At 57.1% G+C, this 21792-nt stretch overlaps 1 protein-coding gene across 2 annotated transcripts; it reads left to right on the top strand.

Moving 5' to 3' along the window:
• Positions 1 to 5413: 5413 nt before the first annotated feature.
• On the top strand, positions 5414 to 13651 carry TAMALIN (trafficking regulator and scaffold protein tamalin). Of its 2 annotated transcripts, none has more exons than XM_017545858.2 (8): positions 5414 to 5742; positions 7697 to 7746; positions 9350 to 9404; positions 9510 to 9612; positions 11498 to 11591; positions 11689 to 11755; positions 11945 to 12011; positions 12461 to 13651. In XM_017545858.2, the coding sequence occupies exons 1-8, from the start codon at positions 5497 to 5499 to the stop codon at positions 12964 to 12966; spliced, it is 1188 nt and encodes a 395-aa protein (XP_017401347.1). In that variant the 5' UTR covers positions 5414 to 5496; the 3' UTR covers positions 12967 to 13651. The 2 variants fall into 2 exon arrangements, with proteins under 2 accessions (XP_017401347.1, XP_017401348.1); XM_017545859.2 differs by lacking the exon at positions 5414 to 5742 and adding an exon at positions 7123 to 7237.
• The last annotated feature ends 8141 nt before the right edge of the window (positions 13652 to 21792 follow it).

Consider the following 21792-nt stretch of genomic DNA (forward strand, 5'->3'; position numbering starts at 1 on the left):
AAAAAAAAAAAAAAAAAAAAAAGGTCAGGAATTCACCTTGGGGCCAGAAATGGCAAATAGGTAGCACCAATGCCGTCACACCTGCACCTCAGCCCGTACTAATCTATCAGTAATTTGTTCTCTTGAGTTGATCTCTACATTTTTCTCAACAGTGTGCTTACTGTCTCATAAGTTGAAACATACTTGCCATTCTCAATGTAGGGACTAGGCCATTGGAGGGTGTCTTGGTCAGCTCTGGCTGTTGTTTTTAAAAGTACCTTAGATTGCTGGCTGAGCATGGTGGCTCATGCCTGTAATCCAAGCACTTTGGGAGGCCAAGGTGGGCGGATCGCTTGAGGTCAAGAGTCTGAGACTAGCCTGGCCAACGTGGTGAAACCCCATTGCTACAAAAAATACAAAAATTAGCTAGGCATGGTGGTGCACACCTGTAATCCCAGTTATTTGGGAGGCTGAGGCAGGAGAATTGCTTGAACCTGGAAGCGGAGGTTGCAGTGAGCTGCACTCCACCCTGGGTGACAGAGTGAGACACAATCTCAAAAAAAAAAAAAAAAAAGTACCTTGGATTGGGTAATTTAAACGATATAAATGTACTGCTTACAGTTCTGGAAGCTGGGAAGTCCCAGATTGAGGGATCAGCAGGCTCAGTGTTTGGTGAGGGCCTGTTCTCATAGATGGCTCTGTGTCCTTACATGGTGGAAGGGGGAAACAGGCTCCCTCAAGCCTCTTTATAAGGGCATTAATTCCATTATGAGGGCACAGCCCTCGTGACCCAATCACCTCCCAAAGGCCACATGTCTCAATACCATCACATTGGGTATTAGGTTCTAGCATAGACACTTTGGAAGGGCACCAGCATTCAGACCATGGCAGAGGGTTTTAAGCAAAGGAGCAATGTGATCCTGTTTGTCTTTTGGGAAAATCACAGTGCTGACTTTAGAAAGGAAATGCAGTGGTGGTAGAGCAAGAAAGCTGGGAAGAGCAGGAGAGACTGGATAGAACACACAGGTTTGAGGCATAATCAGATGTGAATGGTGAGGGAAAGGGGGGAGCTGACTTCAGTTTGGAGTAAATGAGAAGATCTTAGCCTGGCAGTTTTGCATATCTGTTTGGGGGTTGGGAGGTTGGCACACAACAGCTGAGCGAGTGTATTTGCCAAGAGGAAAGCGATCTAGGCAGCATGGGGCCCTAAGAACTGCCATTCTCTTTCTTCGCTATGTGCACCTGTTCTAAAATGATGTGGGGTAAGATAACACATACCCTCTGTCTTAGGAGTTGTGGGCAGATGCTGTAGGAAACCTGGAGACTTAACCTTCCTTCTGCTATTCCAACCCGTTCATGCCAGAGATGCCCTGCCATTTTCATCCAAGAGGCCAGATGGTCCCTGGCCTTTGAACAGGACTAGACCCAGAGACCACCCACATTCAATGCAAATAAAACTGCAACATCTACCTGGACCCCACTCCCAGACCCCCAGGATCAGATCTTTGGGCTGTGCCAGGTCAGCCCTAATGCTAGATTCCCTCTTCTAGGCCCCCGGACACACACAGACACTGTCCCATGGAAATGGTCGGGCAAGAGGAGTCACGGAGGAAAACAGCCACTTCCTGCCCAGCCAGCTGCCCACCGGCTGTCCACCGCCCACAAGAGGCGATGTCATGCAACTGGGGGCCCAGCCCCTCATTCCTGACAGACCAGAGAGCCAGCTGAGCCCCAGGCCCTTTCCCTCCCACCTCCCCAGCTTAGGAGCAGTGGCAGAACTCGGTGAGGAGCTCCCGGTGAACTATTCATCCCTGCCAGTTCCGGGCCCTGCTACTGGACAAGGCCCATGCTGGAGCTCTGAGACTTAGGTTAGATTCCAGAGGGACCAGCTCTGGCCCAAGTGCTCTGACCTCCTCATGGACCCTAGAGCTTCAGCTGCTCAGTGGAAGACTCAGCTGTCCCAGTTTCCTCCGGGGGGGGAGCTGCTGACTGTTCCACAGCCAGGCGAGGGCTTGTCCTGAAGAGAGGGGGCGTTACCTAGGCCTTATCCATTAGCTGGGCCACCACCATCTAAGCCCCCACCCCGGGCCAGCCAGGAGTGTCAAGAGCCAGAGCAGGCAGAGCAAAGGGAGGGAAATCTGAGAGCTTATTCTGAGAGAGGCTTGCTTGGGAAGAAGGTACAGATTGAGTACAGATGTCTGAGGAGCCAAAGCGGTGGAGGTTTTGCAAGGAGGCTTCCTGGAGGGAGGAGGAGGGGGATGTGTCCTGGTATGAAGTTGCAGGTGGTGTGTACAACGCTTCCCCCACCGCCCAAGCTTTAAAGGGCTGCAGAAGATAGGATGAGAAGAACAGATGCTAGCCAAGAGACTCAGGCTTAGGAGGAAGCCGTGGAGAGTTGGAGAAGGCAAAGCTTTAAAGGCCTCATATATACTGCCTGGCATTCGAAGGTTAGTGCACCAAGAAGGCGCTCCAGCTGTCTGCCTTCTCCCTGCTGAATTTCACCTGCAGCAGCAGCAGCTTTAATGCAAAAAACTTCCTAACTGACAGGTGCGAGATTCCAGAACTCAGTGACCAAAGTGGAGCTTGGCATCCCAGTTGTGCACAGATCCTCTTGGGAGAAAGAGGGGCAGTGGGGAATCCTGAAACAGGGCTGGGATTCCAGGTGGAGTCTGGTACCAGCCAGCCAGCCAGCCTTTCTGCCCGGCTGGAAGATTTTCCACCAAGAGACTCATGGCCACCAGAGGGCATCACCACTCCACAGTGTGGCATCCTGGGCTCTCCGGCCCATCCCTGGAGAGATGGAGGAGACTGGGAGGAGGAAGCAGGCAGAGATCTCTGAGCTCTCAGGGAGCTACCAATGGCTGAATTAAACAGTCTCTGAAGTCAGAAGACCTGAGTTCTAGTCCGTTATGATTCTGTCTTTCTCTCCCTGGCTTCAGTTGCCTCTGTTAAATGAGGGCACAATATCCTTTCCAGACTGTACAGCCGTTTCTGGCTCTGAAATCCCAGGATTTAAGGAAATCACACAAAGAGCTTGATAAAAAATTGCGTTTCCTGGGTCCGCCCTTACTCTAGGGTTCTCTAGGGCTTTCTCCCTGGCAGGAGGAGGAAACGAGGTGTGAATTTCAGTCCTCTGGTGGTGTTCGCTTGCTTGGAGGCCTGGAGGTGGGCTGCCCTGCATAAAGTGAGGGGAAGTCGGCCTCCACGTCAGCTGAAGGAAGAATGGCTCCACAGGCTGTGTTAGACACAGGGGCTGTGCCACACCTGTGGCGTCCGCTTCTCCAGGTTTCAAGCAAGGAGATGTGTCCATTAGGTAACCCTCTGTGATAGCCGGGGAGTGGTGGGCTCCTTCACAGAGGAGGTTGTGCAGGATGTCCTTTTGCCAGGTCCTTTTGGGGATAAGCAATGGAATGAATGGAATATATATCATTGCCTCTCCACTTTTTGCCTCCCCCTCCCACCCCCCACAGATGCCGTCTGTCAGGAGCAGGCAACAGACGGTCCCGGGGTCCATCTGTGCTAATGCTTCACAATAGAGTCCCATGTTTCCCCACCGACACCCCCTCGGCCCCTCAGCTGATGGCCACTTGGTGGTGCTAAGGCGGGAGGTGGGAGGAGGGAGAAGGCACTGAGAGAGCTACCTCTTAGCTCCTGGCCGTCCTCAATCCACCCCGGCCCCCCACCCAACAAGCATCCTGCCATCTGGACTTGTGCAATCACTGAGGGGTGGAAAAGCACCCTCTTCCACCCACACCTCTGGTAGGGGATGGAGCCCAGAGGACTGGGGGTGGGGAGGAGAACACAGAGTCAAGGAGACTAGAGAAGGAAGAAAGGAGACTAAGCCAGGTACGAGAACGGAGACAGGCAGAAGGCAGAAAGCCTTTCCTGCCTTCACAGGTGGATGTGGCCATTGCCCCTCTGTGCTCCTTATGCCACGTGTCTAACACAGCACACATGCAAGGTACCACTCCCTACCAGGCCAAGAGCCTCTGTAACCCCAGTGCCCAGCCAGTACCTGGCACAGTGCAGGGCTCGAACGTTGGACAGCATCACAGAGTGGTTAGACTACAGGCTCTGGAACCAGGCTGTCTGGCTTTGAATTTCAGCTCTGCCGCTGAGTGACTTAGGGCAAGTTACTTACCTTCTCTGGGCCTCAGTTTCTCTATCTGTAAGGGAGGATAATGGTGCTTACTTCATAGGGATGTTAGAAGACCATGTGAGTTAATGCATGTATGTAAAAAGACACACAGAACAAACAGTGTGCATAGCACATGGTAAGTGCTCAATAAATGTTAACTGTGAAGGCATAACAGATTTGGGAGACCTGGGGGAGGAGGGGACAGACAGGGGCACTGCATTGCCGCCTCTGCTTCTTGGCCGATGGGTGCTGGGACATGGAGTCCCCAGCTTGTGCTGCTGACGCCCTGTGGTGGCTAGCCGCTCTTTAGACACCAGACGCTGCCTTCCACTTCCTCCTCTCACTTCTTATTCGGGCACCACTGACGACAGAGACTTCGGCTGGGCCATTCCCGCCTCTCCAACCGCTTGGCAGCCATGGTAACAGCCTGGGGGATGGTCCCTAAGATGGGGTCAGAGAACAGCTGAGTATGGCCATCCCCCTAGCGCTGAACTCCCACTCAGCCTGGGCTCATCCCAGCCTCCTGAGTCAAGTCCATAGTAAGCATCTGTCTGCTGGGAAGCGGGATCAGGGCCCGGTATCAGGAGCTGAGGAAAGGTGTATGCGGCAGGGACCACTCCAGCCCCGCGGAGGGGACAGTCCAGAATTAAGCCTACTGCTTTCAGAGTTTCCACCGCTTCCCTTTCTCCTAGACCTGGGTACGGGGGTGAGAGGGGGCAGCCTCTTTCAGCTCTTCTGGGGCAGCTGTGTCAAGGGAAAATCCTGGGCCCTCTCACTCCCTGGGGGCTTCTGCGCAGTCAGTTCAGGGAGTTTCCTCTCTCCTCCGTCGGGTCTCCACCCCTACTCCTGCGCAGCCCCGCTGCCTCTCCCTGCCCTAGACTCTCCTGCAGACCCCTGGATCTCCCTGATTCTCCCCACCTCCCCAAGCTTCTTACTGTGACCTCTAATCATGCCCCCCTCCAAGAATCGCCAGAGCTATTCGATCCCAAAATTTCAAACTTGCGCAATGTCCCTTCACAGGCCCCTCCAAGTATCACGTAGCCCCGAGCCCCGCCCCGGGGCCTCGTCCCGCCCCCGGACCTCGTCGCCCCCGCGCATCGGCGGCTCGGTTTCCCCCACCGAGCGCCCAGCTCCCGCGGGTTCCCGGGCCGTCGAGCGCCGTGGGCGGGGCTCCAGGGCTACGGCGCCCCGGGGGGTGGGCCCTGCGCGCTGGGGGCGAGGCCAACCGAGGCCGCTCCCGGTCCGCCCCAACCCCGCCCCGCTCTCGGAACCTATATAGGGAGGCGACCCGCCGCCCGCCCTGCTGGCATCCCCAAGCCGCCGCCAGCCCCTCCAAGCGAAGCCAGTCCCGTCTCCGAGGGGCGCCCGGCGCCGGAGCCATGACCCTCCGCCGACTCAGGAAGCTGCAGCAGAAGGAGGAGGCGGCGGCCGCCCCGGACCCCGCCGCCCGGGCCCCCGACTCGGAAGTCGCGCCCGCCGCTCCGGCCCCGACCCCGGGACCCCCTGCCGCAGCCGCCACCCCTGGGCCCCCAGCGGATGAGCTGTACGCGGCACTGGAAGACTGCCACCCTTCCGAGCTGTACCGCGCCCTCGCTGTGTCCGGGGGCACCCTGCCCCGCCGAAAGGTGCGTCCCCCGCCCGCCCTCGGGACCTGCTCAGCCCCACTCCACCCCCCCGCAGGGCCTGCTGACCCCGCAGTGCCCTCTGCTAGGCGGAGTCCTCCACTTTCTTCCCCGGCCCGCTGTCCCCCTCTACTCCCCGCGGCCCCCGCTGCTCCCAAGGTCGTGGCCCTCGCCTGCACACCGCGCCCAGGCTCCGTGGCTCTCAACTGCGCGCCCCAAGCGCGCCGCCCCATGGCGCCCCCTCTCTCCCTCCTAGACTCCTCCCAGCATCCCCCTTCTACTCGCTTCATCTGGCTTTCTGTCCCCCATGCCCCGCCTCCCGGTGGCCAGGTGTCCTGGGTCCCCAGGACCCCCTCGCCTGAGCTCCTCCTTCAGTCTGGGGCAGCGACAACCCCTGACAAGTTGAAGGTCCCAGAGAGGGGCCTGGGTGGGAGAAGCGGGCCGGTGGCTGCGCCGCGTGCCTTATGCTGAGGAAGTGCGTGGGGCGCCGCTGACTCCTGAGAGCACACCCTTCCGAGGGGACTCCCCGATTCCTGGGCTTGGGGCCTGCCGTCTGGCCCCACGACTGACGTGCGAGGTGTGAGGGCCACGGCTCCCTGGACTTCTGCCGGAACCGGACGCAGTGGGAGGGGTCGCAGGGCGCCCGCGGGGCAGGAAGGATGCGGGCCGCGCCCACCTCTGAGTCCCCCTCCGCCAGCCTCTTCCTCTGGCCCCAGGGGACCTGAGGCTCCGAAAGGACACAAGACCAGGTTAAGGAGAGGGGCCTGGTGGCCTTTCCTCACCCAGTCGCCCTCCTTTGCCCCTGGCCCCCAGCTAGCCCCCACACAATGAACAGCTTGTTGAAAATTTGCATTTTATGAAAATCATGTTGAAAGACAAAGGGGTCTCTCTGTGCTGCCCAGTCCTTCCTCCCTGGCCATTTGGGAATTGTCCCCACCCCTGAGGCCAGTCTGGTTCTGGCCTTTCTCTTCCTTGCCTTGGGCAGCTTGGGGGGAGAGTTAGCAAAGGCACAGACCAGAAAGGCCCTGGGCCGCACAGGCACCAAGGAAAAGGGCTGCTCTGGGACTAGACTTCCTCCAAGGACCAAAAAGTTGGGGAGGGTGAGAGACTGGCTTATCAAGGACCCTGAAGAGACAGGAACCTTTATCTCTCATCCTTCTCCTCCAAAAGGACTCCCAACTCTCTCCTTAAGTATAGTGAGACTTACTGACAAATTTGATATCTAAGATGTTTTGTCCCAGAAAGCACAAAATATATGGCAATGGAGAGAGACTCAGGTGTATCTGGCACAGCTGGTCACCTGCAGCTGAGATCCACTGCTTGTCCCTTAAACAGCCTGTACCTGAGGAGACCTGTCACCTCTGTTCCCACATTCTGGCTGGGATTGCCAGCCCTTCAGGCCAGGGTCCCTGACCCCAGCCCTCCCAAGCCATGGTCTGTAGCTGAGAATTAGATGGAGAGACCCAATTGGCAGAGGGTCCTCAGAGCACCTTGATAGGTGAGCTCAGGGGACCCCTGTCCTCTGAATCTCACTGGGGGAGAGCCCCTGCCCCAGCTGTGGGAGTCTGGATGGCCTGAACCTCTACAGATATGGGCCCTAGGGGTGGAGACCATTCTAGAATGATGATCTCCCCACCCGCTGCCAGCGTAGAAACCAGCAAGGGCTTAGAGGTTCATGGATCTGGAACTCGGGAGGATGGCTGTGTCCCTGCAGTCCCAGATGTGAAGGTAAGGCCTGTAGAGAAAGCTGAGGAGTGGTACCAGTAGTGGCACTTGGCAGATAGTTCCACCAGCATCCATGAAGGTTCGGATGTGGAGTTGGGAAGGGGGAAACAGGAAGTGGGTCGCTGTGTCCAGAGCTGGAGCCCAGGCGTGAGCTCTCCCAGGATAGAGGTCTCAGCATCTGCTCGAGGACAGCCCTGCCTCACCTGCTCCTTCCTGACCATCTTCCCACCAGGGCTCAGGATTCCGCTGGAAGAATCTCAGCCAGAGTCCTGAACAGCAGCGGTGAGTCACCAGCACCCAGCCCCTGCCATGGTCCAAAGGGGTGAGGTGCTGGGTTGGGGGGTGCCAGGACAGCATCTCAGCCTAGTCATTCTCCTATCCTTTAAGCATGGCTCCCCCGCTGGGAGTGAGGGGCAGGTGGGGGTGTAGGTTGTGTGAATCAGGTGGCAGAGAAAGGAGGTGGGGACTTTTGAGTCATTAGGTGCTCTTCAACCCACCCCCAGTCCCTGCCAGTTACCCCTCCCTGGGGAGAGCTGGATGAACTGGGTGTGGGAGGTGGGAGGGGGTGTAGGCAAAGTCTGTGGAGAATGTCCTGACAGAGGCATCCTGGGGTCCCCAATCCCTCCCAGCCTCGGCAAACCCCACGGGCCCAGACCTTAGCCAGGCTGTGTCCAGCTGCTTGGGGCTGGCTACCCCTGCCTCCAGAATGTCAGTCGTCTTCTGGTCCCAGCCTGTGGCAGCCGTCTCCGGAGGGATCTGAGTGTGGGCCAAAGTAGGTGCTGACTCCAGGCCGTGGGACCCCACAGTTTCCCTTCTCTACTCATGTCCCATTCCCGATTTGGGCCTTACTTTCAGCAAACTGTGGCCTGCTGGCCAGATTGGCCTGTTTGGCCCTTGAGCTGGTAATTTTTAAAGAGTTATAAAAATAAAAACAAGGAACGGTATATGACAGAGGTCATAAAGGGCCTACAAAGAAAGCCTAAAATATTTACCATCCGGCCCTTCACAGAAAAAGTTTGCTGACCCTTCCAGAAAACCCTAGAACATTGGGGTAGCTACCCTGCTCCCTGCCCCAATAGCACAGAGAGTGGAAAGGGCTGCTGTTCGGAGCTAGAGGGGCTCGGGTTGGAGTGGGGAGCTGCTGCTCAGCATTTGGGGAGTAACTGGGTCAAGCTGGGAGCAGAGGACCCTGGTCTCCAGGGCCTTTCCGAGGCTGAGCTACTTGAAGGGGACTTTGGAGGCTGCTTTAACTCTGCCTCTGGCTGGGTGGGAAGGAAGGGGGTGGGAGTGGGCAGAGGAAACTCTGGGCTCCCCCAGCAGGCGAGGATCTGGAGCGGCTCCAGACCATTGTGTCCAGCGGGCAGGCCTTCAGTGCGGGAAGGGGCGGCCTTGAGGCTCCCCTCCCCCAGCCCCCACATCTGGTGGGCTGGCCCCAGCGCAGCTGGGAGGAGCAGCTGTGGTCTTGCTGAGCCTCGTGACTGGCCTCTGGGGGTGGGGCCTGTCCTCTCTCCCCAAAGCTGTGGAGCAGAGGAGGCTCCAGGCTGTGACTGAATCTGGGGCCTCAGCTCAGTAAGTGGTACTGTGGGGCTCACTGGAAAGCTGGGATATGGCTGAAAAACTCAGTGGGCCCATCCCTCAGGGGACCGGCCCTTCTCTGTGCTTCCCTCCCACCACTAGAGGCTGGATTGGTTCTCTGTGGCTCCACGAGGCTGATTTCAGCTAGGTATGGGAAAGACATTCCTATACTCTGTGATGAGACTGAACTGTCACTGGAGTGAGTCCTGCTGGAATATTCTAGACCAGCCACCAGTATCCAGGGAGACCCAGGCTCCAGGATTGCTACACCTTTTAATCCTGATAGACTTGACCCCTGTGTCTCTTGCAGGAAAGTGCTGACGTTGGAGAAGGAGGATAACCAGACCTTTGGCTTTGAGATCCAGGTGGAAGAAACTGCACATGGGGGCGGAGTGGGGGGTAGATGGCCAGCCTGAGGGATGAATGGACTTGCCCCAACCCTGAGCTGAGGGTCCCCTTGTCCATTACAGACTTATGGCCTTCACCACCGGGAGGAGCAGCGCGTGGAAATGGTGACCTTTGTCTGCCGAGTTCATGAGTCTAGCCCTGCCCAGCTGGCTGGGCTCACACCAGGTGGGGCCTGGGCCCAGGACAGGGGTCTGGGAAGGGGATAGGACCTCCCAAGCAGAGAGGGTGAGAAATCTCTCCTGAAACCTGTTCCTTTTCCTCCTCCTTCTTTCACAAGCCAGAAAGAAGAATGGATAGAACCTGGGCTTTGGATCTAGGCAAATTTGCCATGTACTGTGTGGTCTTGCATAGTTCCATCTATAAAATGGGGGTAATAATGCATCCAAACATCACAGTGCAGCAGGGGGATTCCCTGGGAACAGAGCCAGGGCCTAATTAATGGTGGACGCTGCTGCTGCTGCTGCTGCTGCTGCTCTGCTTCCTCCCAGCAGCCTGGCAGTCAGCACGGGCAGGAGCCGGGGAGGAAGTGACAATCCATTAGCTCTGCTTGAGATTGGAGAGCAGGCCAGTCCTGCCCCCAGATAGGCCCAGCACTGAGGAACCGATGTTACTCCCTTTAAAAAAATTAAAAACATTTTTTTTAAGAGACAGGGCCTCACTCTGTCACCAAGGCTGAAGTGCAGTGGCATAATTACATAACTGAAGATAACCTTGAACTCCTGTGCTCAAGCGATCCTCCTCCTGCCTCTGCCTCCCAAAGCAATATGTTACTTCCTCTAACAAGGAAATTATGCCTCAGTAGGAGACCCTGGATTGAGCAGATCTAGAGTCCCCACGTTCCAGGAAGGGCAGCCTGAGACTATATGAATCAATCCCTGCTCCACCATCTTTGCCCCTAAGCCCCTACCTCCCTCCCACTTACCAGCAGCTCTTGCTAGCTCTCTTAGTCCATTTTCTGTTACCGTAACAGAATACCTGAGATTGGGTGATTATAAAGAAGAGAGGTTTATTTAGCTCATAGTTCTGGAGGCTGGGAAGTTCAAGACTGGGAGGCCGCACTGGGTGAGGGCCTCATGCTGCGTTCTGACATGATGGATGGCAGCTCGTGGCAGGAGCGCCTGCAAGAGTGGCAGGTAGGTACATGTGAAAGAGACAAAACACGGGTGATCTTGCTTTATAGCCACCCACTCTGCAGGTAACTAAACCAGTCCTGCCAGAGCAAGAACTCACTCCCCAAAACGGCATGAATCCCTTCATGAGGGCGGATCCTTCATGGCCCAAATGCCTCTTGAAGGAAGGTCCTACCATCTCTCAACACTGTTACATTGGGGATGAAGCCTCAACCTGAGTTTTGGGGACAAACCATATTTAAACCATAGGAGTAGCCAGGTGGTATACCACAACTTCACAAGGCAGTTTCACATCTACCCTCCCTCCCTGTCATCCCTGAAGCAGCCGCAGCAGGGATCCATACCCTTTTTACAGATGGGAAAGGGGCCCTCAGAGACTGGGCACCTGTGCCTGAGGTCGGGAGGCTCTGCAGTGTGCAGGGCCAGGCATTCCCTGTGCTTCCCTCTCACCACCAGAGGTTGATTCTCTGTGGATCCATAAGGCTCTGCCACTCCTGGGGCCAGGGTCAGTTCCTATCGAGGTGCTGCCCACCTGCCCCTCCCTGAATTTTGACTGGGTCTCATGGCCAGCGTGGACTGGACAGAAATAACCAACTCTGAGGACAGCCCAGGGTCCTGGGTGGGCTTAGCTTTGGGACAGAGCTTCTCAAGGGTGGAGTGAGGGTGCTAGGTGTATGAGGTCCCTGTCCTTTGGCTGGGGGTCACTAGAGGCCCAGAAGAATGGCTGTGGTTCTGTGTGTTTGGATCAGGTACGAGAGATGTCAGAGGAGGGCCACCTAGAACCATGAGAAGTTGGAGGAGGGAGTTGAGGAGCATTCCTTGGAGTTACTACCCTCCCCCTCCCCTTTCTGACTAAGGTAGGAGGCTGGAATTCTAGCATGCCCCCTGGAGCAAATCTAACCCCTATGTCCGCCTGGCAGGGGACACCATTGCCAGCGTCAATGGCCTGAATGTGGAAGGCATCCGGCATCGAGAGATTGTGGACATCATTAAAGCATCAGGCAACGTTCTCAGGTATGTCTGGGAGCTGCATGCCTGAGGACTCCGGAGCTCAGCCTCTTGGTATTTCCTCAGCCTGTGGCTCACTCGACCTTTGATTCCCCAATCTCAGATTGGAAACTCTGTACGGAACGTCAATTCGGAAGGCGGAACTGGAGGCTCGTCTGCAGTACCTGAAGGTAGACGCAGATAACGTCTAACCTCCACCCTCCTCTTCCCAAGCGCCTACCCTGTGGAGTGGTCATTTATATCCGAATCTCCTTTAAACCGAAGGTTTCTTCTGCCTACTCCCTGATCCCTTATCTGTACCTATGTCCTGCTGGTTTCCTGCTAGTTCGTGACAGTGGGGTGGTGGTTGTCTCTTGCAGCAAACCCTGTATGAGAAGTGGGGAGAGTACAGGTCCCTAATGGTGCAGGAGCAGCGGCTGGTGCATGGTGAGTAGGTCTGCGCTTCCTCCTCGGAACTGGTGGGCTCTAGTAAAGAAAGGTTTACTAGCAAACCTCTAAAGTAAAGCAAGGTTTGTTGAGCTACTACTTTGGATACTGCCGTACCCACGTTTCTGGCTATTCTCACATTAGCCCTCTGCAGGTAAGTAACAGATAGTGTCATCTTCACTTCACAGAGGGGAACACCAGGGCTCAAAGAGTCTGTGTCAATTCTTTCCGAGGGTCTTATGTGCTAAGCGACGCCCATAAGGATCTGAGTGATCATTTCTGATTTGCGGGTGAGGGAAGTAGGGGCTCAGGTCTGTGCCCGGCCAGGGCCACACAGAGGGTCAGCAGGACGGAGTGGAGATGCCTCGCCTAGGCCCTCCGAGCCTTTGCGGAGGACACCACCGCCCAGGCCTGACCCGCCCCCCACCGCCTCCCCCGTCTCCACGCAGGCCTGGTGGTGAAGGACCCCAGCATCTACGACACGCTGGAGTCGGTGCGCTCCTGCCTGTATGGCGCGGGCCTGCTCCCGGGCTCGCTGCCCTTCGGGCCTCTGCTCGCCGTGCCCGGGCGTCCCCGCGGAGGCGCTCGGCGGACCAGGGGCGACACCGACGACGCCGTCTACCACACGTGCTTCTTCGGGGACTCCGAGCCGCCGGCGCTGCCGCCTCTGCCGCCCCCGGCCCGCGCCCTAGGCCCGGGCCCCGCCGATACCCCTGCTGTGGGGCCGGGCCCCGGGGCGCGGGCCGCGCTGAGCCGCAGCGCCAGTGTGCGGTGCGCGGGCCCCTGCGGGGGCGGAGGCGGGGGCGCGCCAGGCGCGCTCTGGACTGAGGCCCGCGAGCAGGTCCTGTGCGGCCCCGGCCTGCGCAAAACCAAGTACCGCAGCTTCCGCCGGCGGCTGCTCAAGTTCATCCCCGGACTCAACCGCTCCCTGGAGGAGGAGGAGAGCCAGCTGTAGGGGCGGGGGCGGGCAGGGAGGTATTTATTTATTTATTCGCAACAGCCAGCGCTGAAAGAGGGGGAGGCCGGGCCAAGAGGACCCCAGGAGCCCAGAGCAGCGGGAGAGGGTCCTTGCGAGCCCCGCCCCTTCTGGTCTGTTCCGGCTGGTGTCTGCTGAGGGAGTGGGGGGCCCAGGCCCTTCCCTTCTCTTTCACTAAGCCACAGTGGGGGCAGGGGGAGACCCAGGCAATCGGGGGCCAAAGATGGGGGTGCTCGCCTACAGTCTCAACTGTAGTGCCTTGTGGGGTATCCTGGAACACCCTCCCAGCAGGGGGTGGGAACCCTGTCCCACGAAGCCCTCTCCTCAGCTTTACTTGCTCCCCCGCCCTTAGCCTTGGGGAGAAATGGCCCATGGTGGGCTGACCCCCCACCCTCCACACACACCGTTCCCTGACCCAGTGGGCCCCCAGGGGCATCAGGTGCTGGGCCTCCTGAGTCCTGGCCTTGACCCCTAAGGGCTTGGCCCCTCCCAGGGGCTTGTAACTAAGTCGGGTCCTGCCGGGCAGGGGGTCTGTGTTCTGTGCCCCTTGGGGGACAGGAACCGGCAAGTTCAGGTGGGGTGGGGACAGCACAGACTGTTCCACCGTTCTACATATTGTTGCTTCTGAACCACAAGCTGTATAAAATGGATGGTTTTTTGCATCTGTGTCAGTGTGGTGACTGCCTGAGGGGAAGGATTGGGGTGGGACAAGCTCTGACTCCTCCATTCCAACCATCCACCCCCAACACAAACGCACATGTTATTTTCTTGCAGCCTGAAGCCAGGGAAATAGTCTGGGAGATTTAAATTTACATGTACAGGCCTGAGCTGGAGGCCCCACACTTCAGAACTTGAGCCTCCCTCCCCAAATACCCACAGCAGCTGGTGGCCAAGGCTTGCCTCAAGTACTTAACCATCCCTATAGAAATACATGTGCTTGGCAAGCCTTTCTTCCCAGCCTCTCAGGTCTGCCTTGAGGGGCACAAGCCAGATCTGAAGGGACCTGAGCCATTATCCACCTGGCCTGTGATGGGCCCCATCACAGATTACTCTGTTGTTCTAGAACTCTTCTGTGGTTTCCAATACTCCCAGGATGAGTTTTTTGTTGTTGTTGTTTTGAGATGGGAGTCTCCCTCTGTCACCCAGGCTGGAGTGCAGTGGCTCAATCTTGGCTCATTGCAACCTCTGTCTCCCGGGTTCAAGCAATTCTCCTGCCTCAGCCTCACAAGTAGCAGGGACTACCAGGTGCATACCACCAAACCCAGCTAATTTTTGTATTTTTAGTAGAGACAGGGTTTCACCATGTTGGCCAAGATGGTCTCGATCTCTTGACCTCATGCTCGGCCTGCCAAGGCCTCCCAAAGTGCTGGGATTACAGGTGTGAGCCACCGTGCCAGGCCTAATTGTTGTATTTTTAGTAGAGATGGAGTTTCACCATGTTGGCCAAACTGGTTTCAAACTCCTGACCTCACATGATCTGCCCGCCTTAGCCTCCCAAAATGTTGAGATCACATGCTTGACTCACAACGCCTGCCTTCCAGGATGAGATTCTGACCCTTGCCAGCCTCTGCTTCTCACTCCCTGCTTTGACTGTGCTGCCGGCTGTACCTGGTACACTTTAGTCCTCAGCCCTGCCTTCCAAAGACCTTCCCACCCAGTGGAAAATACAGTCATAGCCTCCTCTGTGACAGCGCTGTTGTATACTCATCGCAATCTGAGACTGTCTTGACTTTTATGGGTTTATCTTTGCCTGCCCTCCCCACCTGGGAGGATGCACGCTTCTTGCAGCAGAGCTCAGAAGCCTTTTCTGTCTTCACTGCTTTATTCTTGCCTGATCCTAGCACATGGTGGACCCTCAAGGCAATGTGTGCCAGAATAGAGTGTGCTCATGCATCTCCAAGTGATGGTCACGACCTTCCTTGAAGTGACCTGCCTGGTGTCATACAGCAAGCTAGTGGCAGAGCTGGGCCTGGGACTTGAGGTCCCTGCTCCAGTGCTCCTCCCGGGCAGTAACCAGCAGGCAGGGGGCAGCTTTGAGAGAGGTCTGAGCAGACCCTCCCTGCCTGTCCTGCACCATGGTTCTTGCCTTCTGAGAGGGTCCCATTTCTGTTTCTTCTTTTGCTCCTTGAGCATCCTTTCTGCACACAGCAGTCAGGGTGATCTTTTCAAAAAGGAAACTGGATCACAAGCCTCCTCTGCTTAAACCTGTTATGTCTTTCCCTGGAATAAAAGAATAAGGTCCAAACTCTTTACCATGGCCTATCCATAACACGTCCCTCCTGGGAGACAAATAACATAGCATCCCTTTCTCCAGGCTGACAGCAGCCACACAGGCCCAACAGTTTGGTAACTGGAAGCCTTTTGTACAGTGCCCAACCTCTGCAACTATGTCTCTCGATGCCCTCCATGAACCCCTCCAGAATCTGGTCCCTGCCTCTCCCTCTGATCTCAAATTGTTTCTCCTTCCATGTCACTTGTTACATCTAAGCCACACTACCCTTTCTGCTCCTATTCCTCAAATATGCCAAGCTCCCTCCTGCCTCTGGCCTTCGCCCGTGCTTTCTTCTCTGCCTGGAACACTCTTCTTTGCAGGACTGATTGCTCCATCCTCGTGCTTCAGCTAAAACATCAGCTCTTCAAAGAGGTTTGCCTGATCAGATCTGAAGTAGTTCCCTGACCCCATAATTCTTTATCTTGAGTCTGCTGGGTTTGTTGTTGTTGTTGTTGTTTTGAGATGGAGTTTCACTCTTGTCACCCAGGCTGGAGTGCAATGGCACAATCTCGGCTCACTGCCACCTCCACCTCCTGGGTTCAAGGGATTCCCCTGCCTCAGCCTCCCAAGCAGCTGGAATTACAGACACCCACCACCACACCTGCCTAAGTTTTGTAATTTTAGTAGAGAGAGGGTTTTGCCATGTTGGCCAGGCTGGTCTTGAACTCCTGACCTCAGGTAATCCACTCGCCTCGGCCTCCCAAAGTGCTGGGATTACAGGCGTGAGCCACTGCGCCCGTCTATTTTATTTTTTATTTCATAGCACTTTCTCCCAATTGGGAATCGCACTGACTTCTTTTGTTTCTGTCGTGCCTTTGTGAGGGTAGGAACCCAGTCTTGTTTGAAGTTGCACCTCCAGGGCCTAACAGAGCCTGGCACACAGGTGGGGCTCCATTAACTGGCACTGATGAGTGAATGCTTCCTTGGGGCCAACGCTGCCTAGGGGTAACCACCACCTCCCCGCATCTGAGCCCCAGGGAGTGGGTGAGATGGCCCCTCTTCTGCTCCATCTGTAGCTGGCATCTGTAGGCCCCTCTCTCAAAATCCCTTTGGGGCTGGGTGGCGGCCCCAGCAAGGGCACCTGCACCTGGCCACCCTGCCCTCCCCAGTCCCAGGAAGGGAGGACATTTGATTAAGAAAATGGAGCTTCCCCAAGCTCCCTGTTTGAACAGCTGCTCTGCGGCAATGACAAACAAACACTGGCTCCCAGGGGCTCAGGTCTAGGGGAAGGGCCCCCTCACACCTTTGTTCCCAGAGCCCAAGGCTGCCAGGAGACCAACTGCCTGGGCATAGCCTGGCACCTTATGTGGAGGTGGGAAGCTGCAGGGCCTCCCTAGATTTCTCCTCCCAGTAGATTCCAAGTCCCTTGGCCACCGGTCTGTCCCTATTCCCTGCCATGTAGCTAGTCCCAGGAGTGATGTTGGTGTCCCCTCACCCAGGCTGATGGGGTTTCCTGGCCAGCCGTGTGCTCCCAGGGGAGGGTGAGGGGTGCCCAGGGTGGGGCTGGATCCCACCTCTCAGCTGATGGGATGACGGCACCAGCACAGCAGCCTCCTGCCGTGTAGGTGGGTGACAGGGAGTGACTAATGTGCGAGCTGCGATGCTAAAAATTAACCCAGGGATCGTGTTTGGCGGAGGGGGTGGGGGTGGATGGGAAAAGGAGCAGGGACTTAGAATATTGTGTGGTCGGTATTCCCCCTGCCCCACCGCCCCTCCTTCACCTCCCACCAGCCTTCTGCTCCCCTCAAAGCCTCAGGGAACTCTGTGGGAGCCCCTCTCCCACGCTAGGCCAGAAGGGGCCCCCAACAATTCCAGGGGAGGACAGTGGCCTCCACGCCAGGTTTTGTGCATGGTCAGGGGAGGAACATGGCCCTGCAGATAGGGTTCTGGTCTGAGGTCCCCACAAAGCCCTGCATCTGTCCCCACATCCCCAGCACAGTGGTTTGTGCCCCAGGATCCCCTGGTCTTGCCCCTCTGCCTGAGCCAAGGACAGTGGGAGCAGCAGAGGCAGCCAGTGCACCTAGCAAGGGCAGGTTCCTGTCAGCAGGCTGGGGGCAGGGGGCATGGGGGTGTCAGCTGCACCACAAGAAAAGGATAGGTGGCTGGGCACGGTGGTTCATGCCTGTAATCCCAGCACTTTGGGAGGCCAAGGAAGGTGGATCACCTGAGGTCAAGAGTTCAAGACCAGCCTGGCCAACATGGCAAAACCCCATCTCTTCTAAAAATAGAAAAATTAGCCAGGCGTGGTGGTGGGCACCTGCAGTCCCAATTACTTGAAAGGTTGAGGCAGGAGAATCGCTGGAACTCGGAAGGCAGAGGTTACAGTGAGCCGAGATAGTGCCACTGCCCCTCCACCCTTGGCAACAGAGTGAGACTCCGTCTCAAAAAAAAAAAAAAAAAATTAAAAAAAGCAAGAAAAGGATAGGTGACTTCCGTGTCCCCATGTGGTGGGCTAACATTTCCACATCCGTTACCTCGCTGAGGCCTCACAGTACATCAGAAAGCTGTATATCTCCCCATTTGGCAGATAAAGAGACTGAGAGTTAGGTTAAGGTAGCAGAGCTGACGCCTGGCAAGGCCAAGATGCTCTCTTGCCTGTTTGTCTCTAGGGTGGTGAGAGGGAAGTCTTCCTGGAGGAAGGGGTGTGAGGACAGGGTGGAAAGGATGGCGAGGAATGAGCTGAGCTTCTCAGGCTATGGGCCTCACCTGTGGAAAAAGAGGTGTTGGCACGGTGGGTATATGAGAGGAAGGACCTGAAGGGGCAGGTCCGAGGTGTGCCAGGGGCAGCAGGAGGAGGGGCCAGCCAGGAGAGCCCCTGGTTCCATGCACACTGGTGCTGTGCTGGAGGGAGGAGGGAGAGCATTCCCATCTAAGGGGAGCATGGGGGTGTGCTCTGGAGACTTGATGGGGTACACAGAACAGGGGAGGTGGGCTTGCTAACACACAGGGGAAAACTTATTAGACGGAGTGAACCTCCGAACATTCCCATTTCCCCGGGAAACCAAACCTGAGACCTTGAGCTGGATGGCAGCAGGAGAAGAGGAGGGACAGCGGGAGGCCCCTTCTGCTGCCCAGCCTGGGCTCATGTGTCTGGGGAAGTGAGGGAGGCTGTGGGATTCCCCAGCTCAGGAGAGACGTCAGGCTGGCTGGCTGGGAGGCTGCCTGGTCCTGCAGTGACGGATGTGATGGATGAAATGACCATACTGGGGAGTGATGGGCTCAGAGAAGTGAGACAGAAAGAAAGCTGGGGGCTGTGGAGGGGCCAGGGGGACCCAGGAGAGCTCCTTAATAGAGTAAAACAGCCAGAGTGCAGCAGTGTGCTGACCCCTGGTGGGGACCCCAGAACACTGCGCCTCTCGGAGCCTGGACCATACCAGGTGGAGAGGGGCACAGAGCAGGGCTCTCCCATCGATCAGCCAGCGGCTGGGAGCAGCCTCCCTCCCTCCTTAGAGCCCACCTCTTCAGCCCGTCCTCAGCTTGCTGCATGTTAGTACAAAGTGGAGCATCCCCTGAACCCCATAACCATTTATATGAAGTGCTCGGACACACATCCACTGCTTCTGGTCTCCATGGCTTCTCCTTACCCCACCACCCAGACTGTGGGCTCCCAAGGGATGGAATCCCACCCACCCAACCCCTGCACTGATCAAAACAGGTAGGTCTGAATAAATGAATGAGCAGTTGAGGTCAAAACATCAAACTAATGATTAAACGACTCCAACCAACATACCTTCTCTGCACAGACCCTGTGTGGTCTGAAAGCTCATGCACTGGGGTTGACAGCGGGAAGGAAACATGCTTTTCAACTGCAAGATGCAAGAGTGCTTTTATTATTTATTTATAATTTATTTTCATTTTTAGAGATGGGTCTTGCATGCAATCAATATGGGGACCTCCTAGGAGCAGGGACCAATAGGTTGTCTAAGACACATGAGTGTTTGCTGTCAGGGACACCGCCTAAGCTTCAGTGACCCTTCCATCCTGGAGTTTGGCCTTTGTGGTGAGAACATACAAATTTATGCAAAAAGTAAAAACGCAAATACCGTCTCTGGGTCTCTTTCCCCACTGCTCCCCTACAGAGTCACTTATGCCTCTGGTGACTCACAGTTGGTGTGGTCCACTCAGCAACCCCCAAAGTGACAGCCCACCCAGGTCCCAGCTCACATAGCATCTTCTGGAGCCCCACGTATCTCACTCTGAGGGTCTGGTTCCAGCCACTCTCTCTGGGCAAATAATGCAAGACCAGTGATTGGCAGCTGCAACAGCCAGTAGGCTGGGGGACATTAACCGCAGATAGGGCTCTACTCCTACCCTTGCCATTCTTTTTTTCCCTTCCCCTCCCCCTAAAGAAAAAAACATGCTCTTGCTCTGTTGCCCAACCTGGAGCGCAGTGGTCTATTCATAGCTCTCCGCAGCCTCAACGTCCTGGTTCAAGTGATCCTCCCACCTCAGCGTTCAGAGTAGCTGGCACTACAGGCGTGCGCCACCATGCCGGGCTAATTTTTGTATTTGTTGCAGCAAGGTTTCACCATGTTAGCCAGGCTTCGAACTCCCGGACTCAAGTAATCCCCACTTGGCCTCCCAAAGTGCTGGGATTACAGGCTTGAGCCACCGCTCCTGGCCCTGCTGAGATTCTGATCTAGGAATTCTAGGGTGGGCTGGGACGTTGGTATTTTTAAAGCACCCTAGGTGCTCAGTGAGTCTTTATTGAAAGGATGCTGAATGATGATTCTGGAGACCTCTGAGCTACCGCCCACACAGATCCTTGGGACTCTAAATACTGGCCGAACTCGGTCCCCTGAGGCTGTGTGTTCTCGGGGAGCTGTGTGTTCTGCGCCTCCCGCTGCCCCAGAACCACTTTCTGCTTCCTGATGTAAGCTTTGGTATGGATGGTGGCCATCTGCCTACAGACTGGGAACTGTTAGAGGGCAGGGCTCCCAGCAGACATATCTGTGTCCTCGCCTTGGTTGGAGGGAGGTATGAGTGGGGCCGAGGGAGGAGATGGGGGCAGGGCTCAACACGGTGTCCAGCCCCTGCCGGCTGGTGGGGTGTCGCCAGTGTTCAGGGGCGAGGGGAGGGGAGAGGAGTTGGGGCGCACAGCCGGAGGCTGCTCTTCACGGGTTCCCGTCTAGACCCCAGTGGGGTCTCAGCTCGGAGAGACGGGACGGATGGAGCCCCACGCGCTGCTCAAGAGGCTGCAGGCTGTCCTTCCAGGCCTGGGCTAGACTGCAGCAGCTGGGGGCCGGCGGTGCCGCTCCGGTGGAGTCCGCCGGGCGCCGTCCTCCCTCTCCACCCTCGCCAGCCCCGGGGCAGCGAGGCTGCGGGCTGAGCTGCAGGAGAAAGCTCCCTCCCGGGCGTGCCGCCGCCGCGAGTGGGGTGGGAGCGCAGAGGGGGCCCCGGGGTTGTGCTTTGCTAGGATCTGGGAGGGAAGCAGGCAGCAGCGCCGCCTCCCCAGGCAGCTAGTCCCGCCGCCCCAGGAAGTCCCGGCGCCGTCGAGCACCGCCGCCCGCCACGCCGGGACCTTCCCCTCGCTCTCGCCCGCCCCCGCCCCACCTCCAGCTAGCGCTCCCAGCCGCAGACGCGGGCGCCTCCGCACGCTCGACCCCTCACCCGCGCAGACCCCGGGCCGCCGGTGACCTCCTCAGCGGCTCCTCCTTCTGCCCCGGCCTAGCCCCTCCCCTGCGGCTTCTCCTCCTGCCCCGGCCCAGCCCGTCCGCCGCCCTCCCATCCCCATGGCCTCGAACCCCAGCTCGACGCGCCGATCCACACTAGGTGGTGTGGGTCCCGGCAGCAAAGGGGCGGGTCCCGGAAGGGGGCGTGGCCAGGCCGACTTGCGGGGAGGTGGCGCCCGCTGCCGGCAGACTCGGGAACGGCCACCCTCGTCACCCGCCCCCGGCCCTGCTCCCAGACCCTGCTGGACCTCTCTGCCAGCTCTCCCTTCTCCTGGACATGCGCCTGCAGGACTCGGAACAGGTAGAGGTCTGCCCCGGCCCCAGCCGTGCCACGGGCTATCTCTGGGGGAGTCGCGGCCTCCCTGAGGCTCGGCTTCCTTCCCTGTGACATGGCTGTGGTGAGGAGCAAAAGCTCAGCAGTGAAGGGCACTTTGTAACCGCAAAGGAGCCTGTGAATGTGCGGTGTGGTTGTTATCAACGCTAAGGGCGGTCTCTCCTGCCTTCTGCGCGGGGTGGCGACCATTCTCCCTGTCCCGGCCCCGCAATGGAAGAAGAGCATTAAGTCACTCCCAGACAGTGGAGTGCCTTCAGCGTTTTTACTAGATATAAATATATCTAGTGGCCATTCTCTACCTGCTGTTGTGTCTTGCCGTTTTTCTCTCTCTCCAAGTGCTTAACTTATGATTAAAAGCCCGGATTCGGCCAGGAGGGGTGGCTCACCTGTAATCCCAGCACTTTGGGAAGCCAAGGCCTGAAGATCTATTGAGCAGAAGTTCAAGACCAACCTGAGCAACATAGCAAGACCTCGTCTCTATAAGAATATTTTAAGAGGCCGGGCGTGGTGTCTCACGCCTGTAATCC

This window comes from Cebus imitator, unplaced genomic scaffold (assembly GCF_001604975.1).
Source record: "Cebus imitator isolate Cc_AM_T3 unplaced genomic scaffold, Cebus_imitator-1.0 Scaffold181, whole genome shotgun sequence".
NCBI classification, from domain to species: Eukaryota; Metazoa; Chordata; class Mammalia; order Primates; family Cebidae; genus Cebus; species Cebus imitator.

What these genes read in the sequence shown, in the direction of transcription:
- TAMALIN (XM_017545858.2), top strand. Translation starts at nt 5,497, where the DNA reads ATGACCCTCCGCCGACTCAGGAAGCTGCAGCAGAAGGAGGAGGCGGCG. An exon ending in GCTGGCTGGGCTCACACCAG is followed by an intron (nt 9,613 to 11,497) that starts GTGGGGCCTGGG and finishes TCCGCCTGGCAG; the next exon opens with GGGACACCATTGCCAGCGTC. An exon ending in GCATCAGGCAACGTTCTCAG is followed by an intron (nt 11,592 to 11,688) that starts GTATGTCTGGGA and finishes CCCCAATCTCAG; the next exon opens with ATTGGAAACTCTGTACGGAA.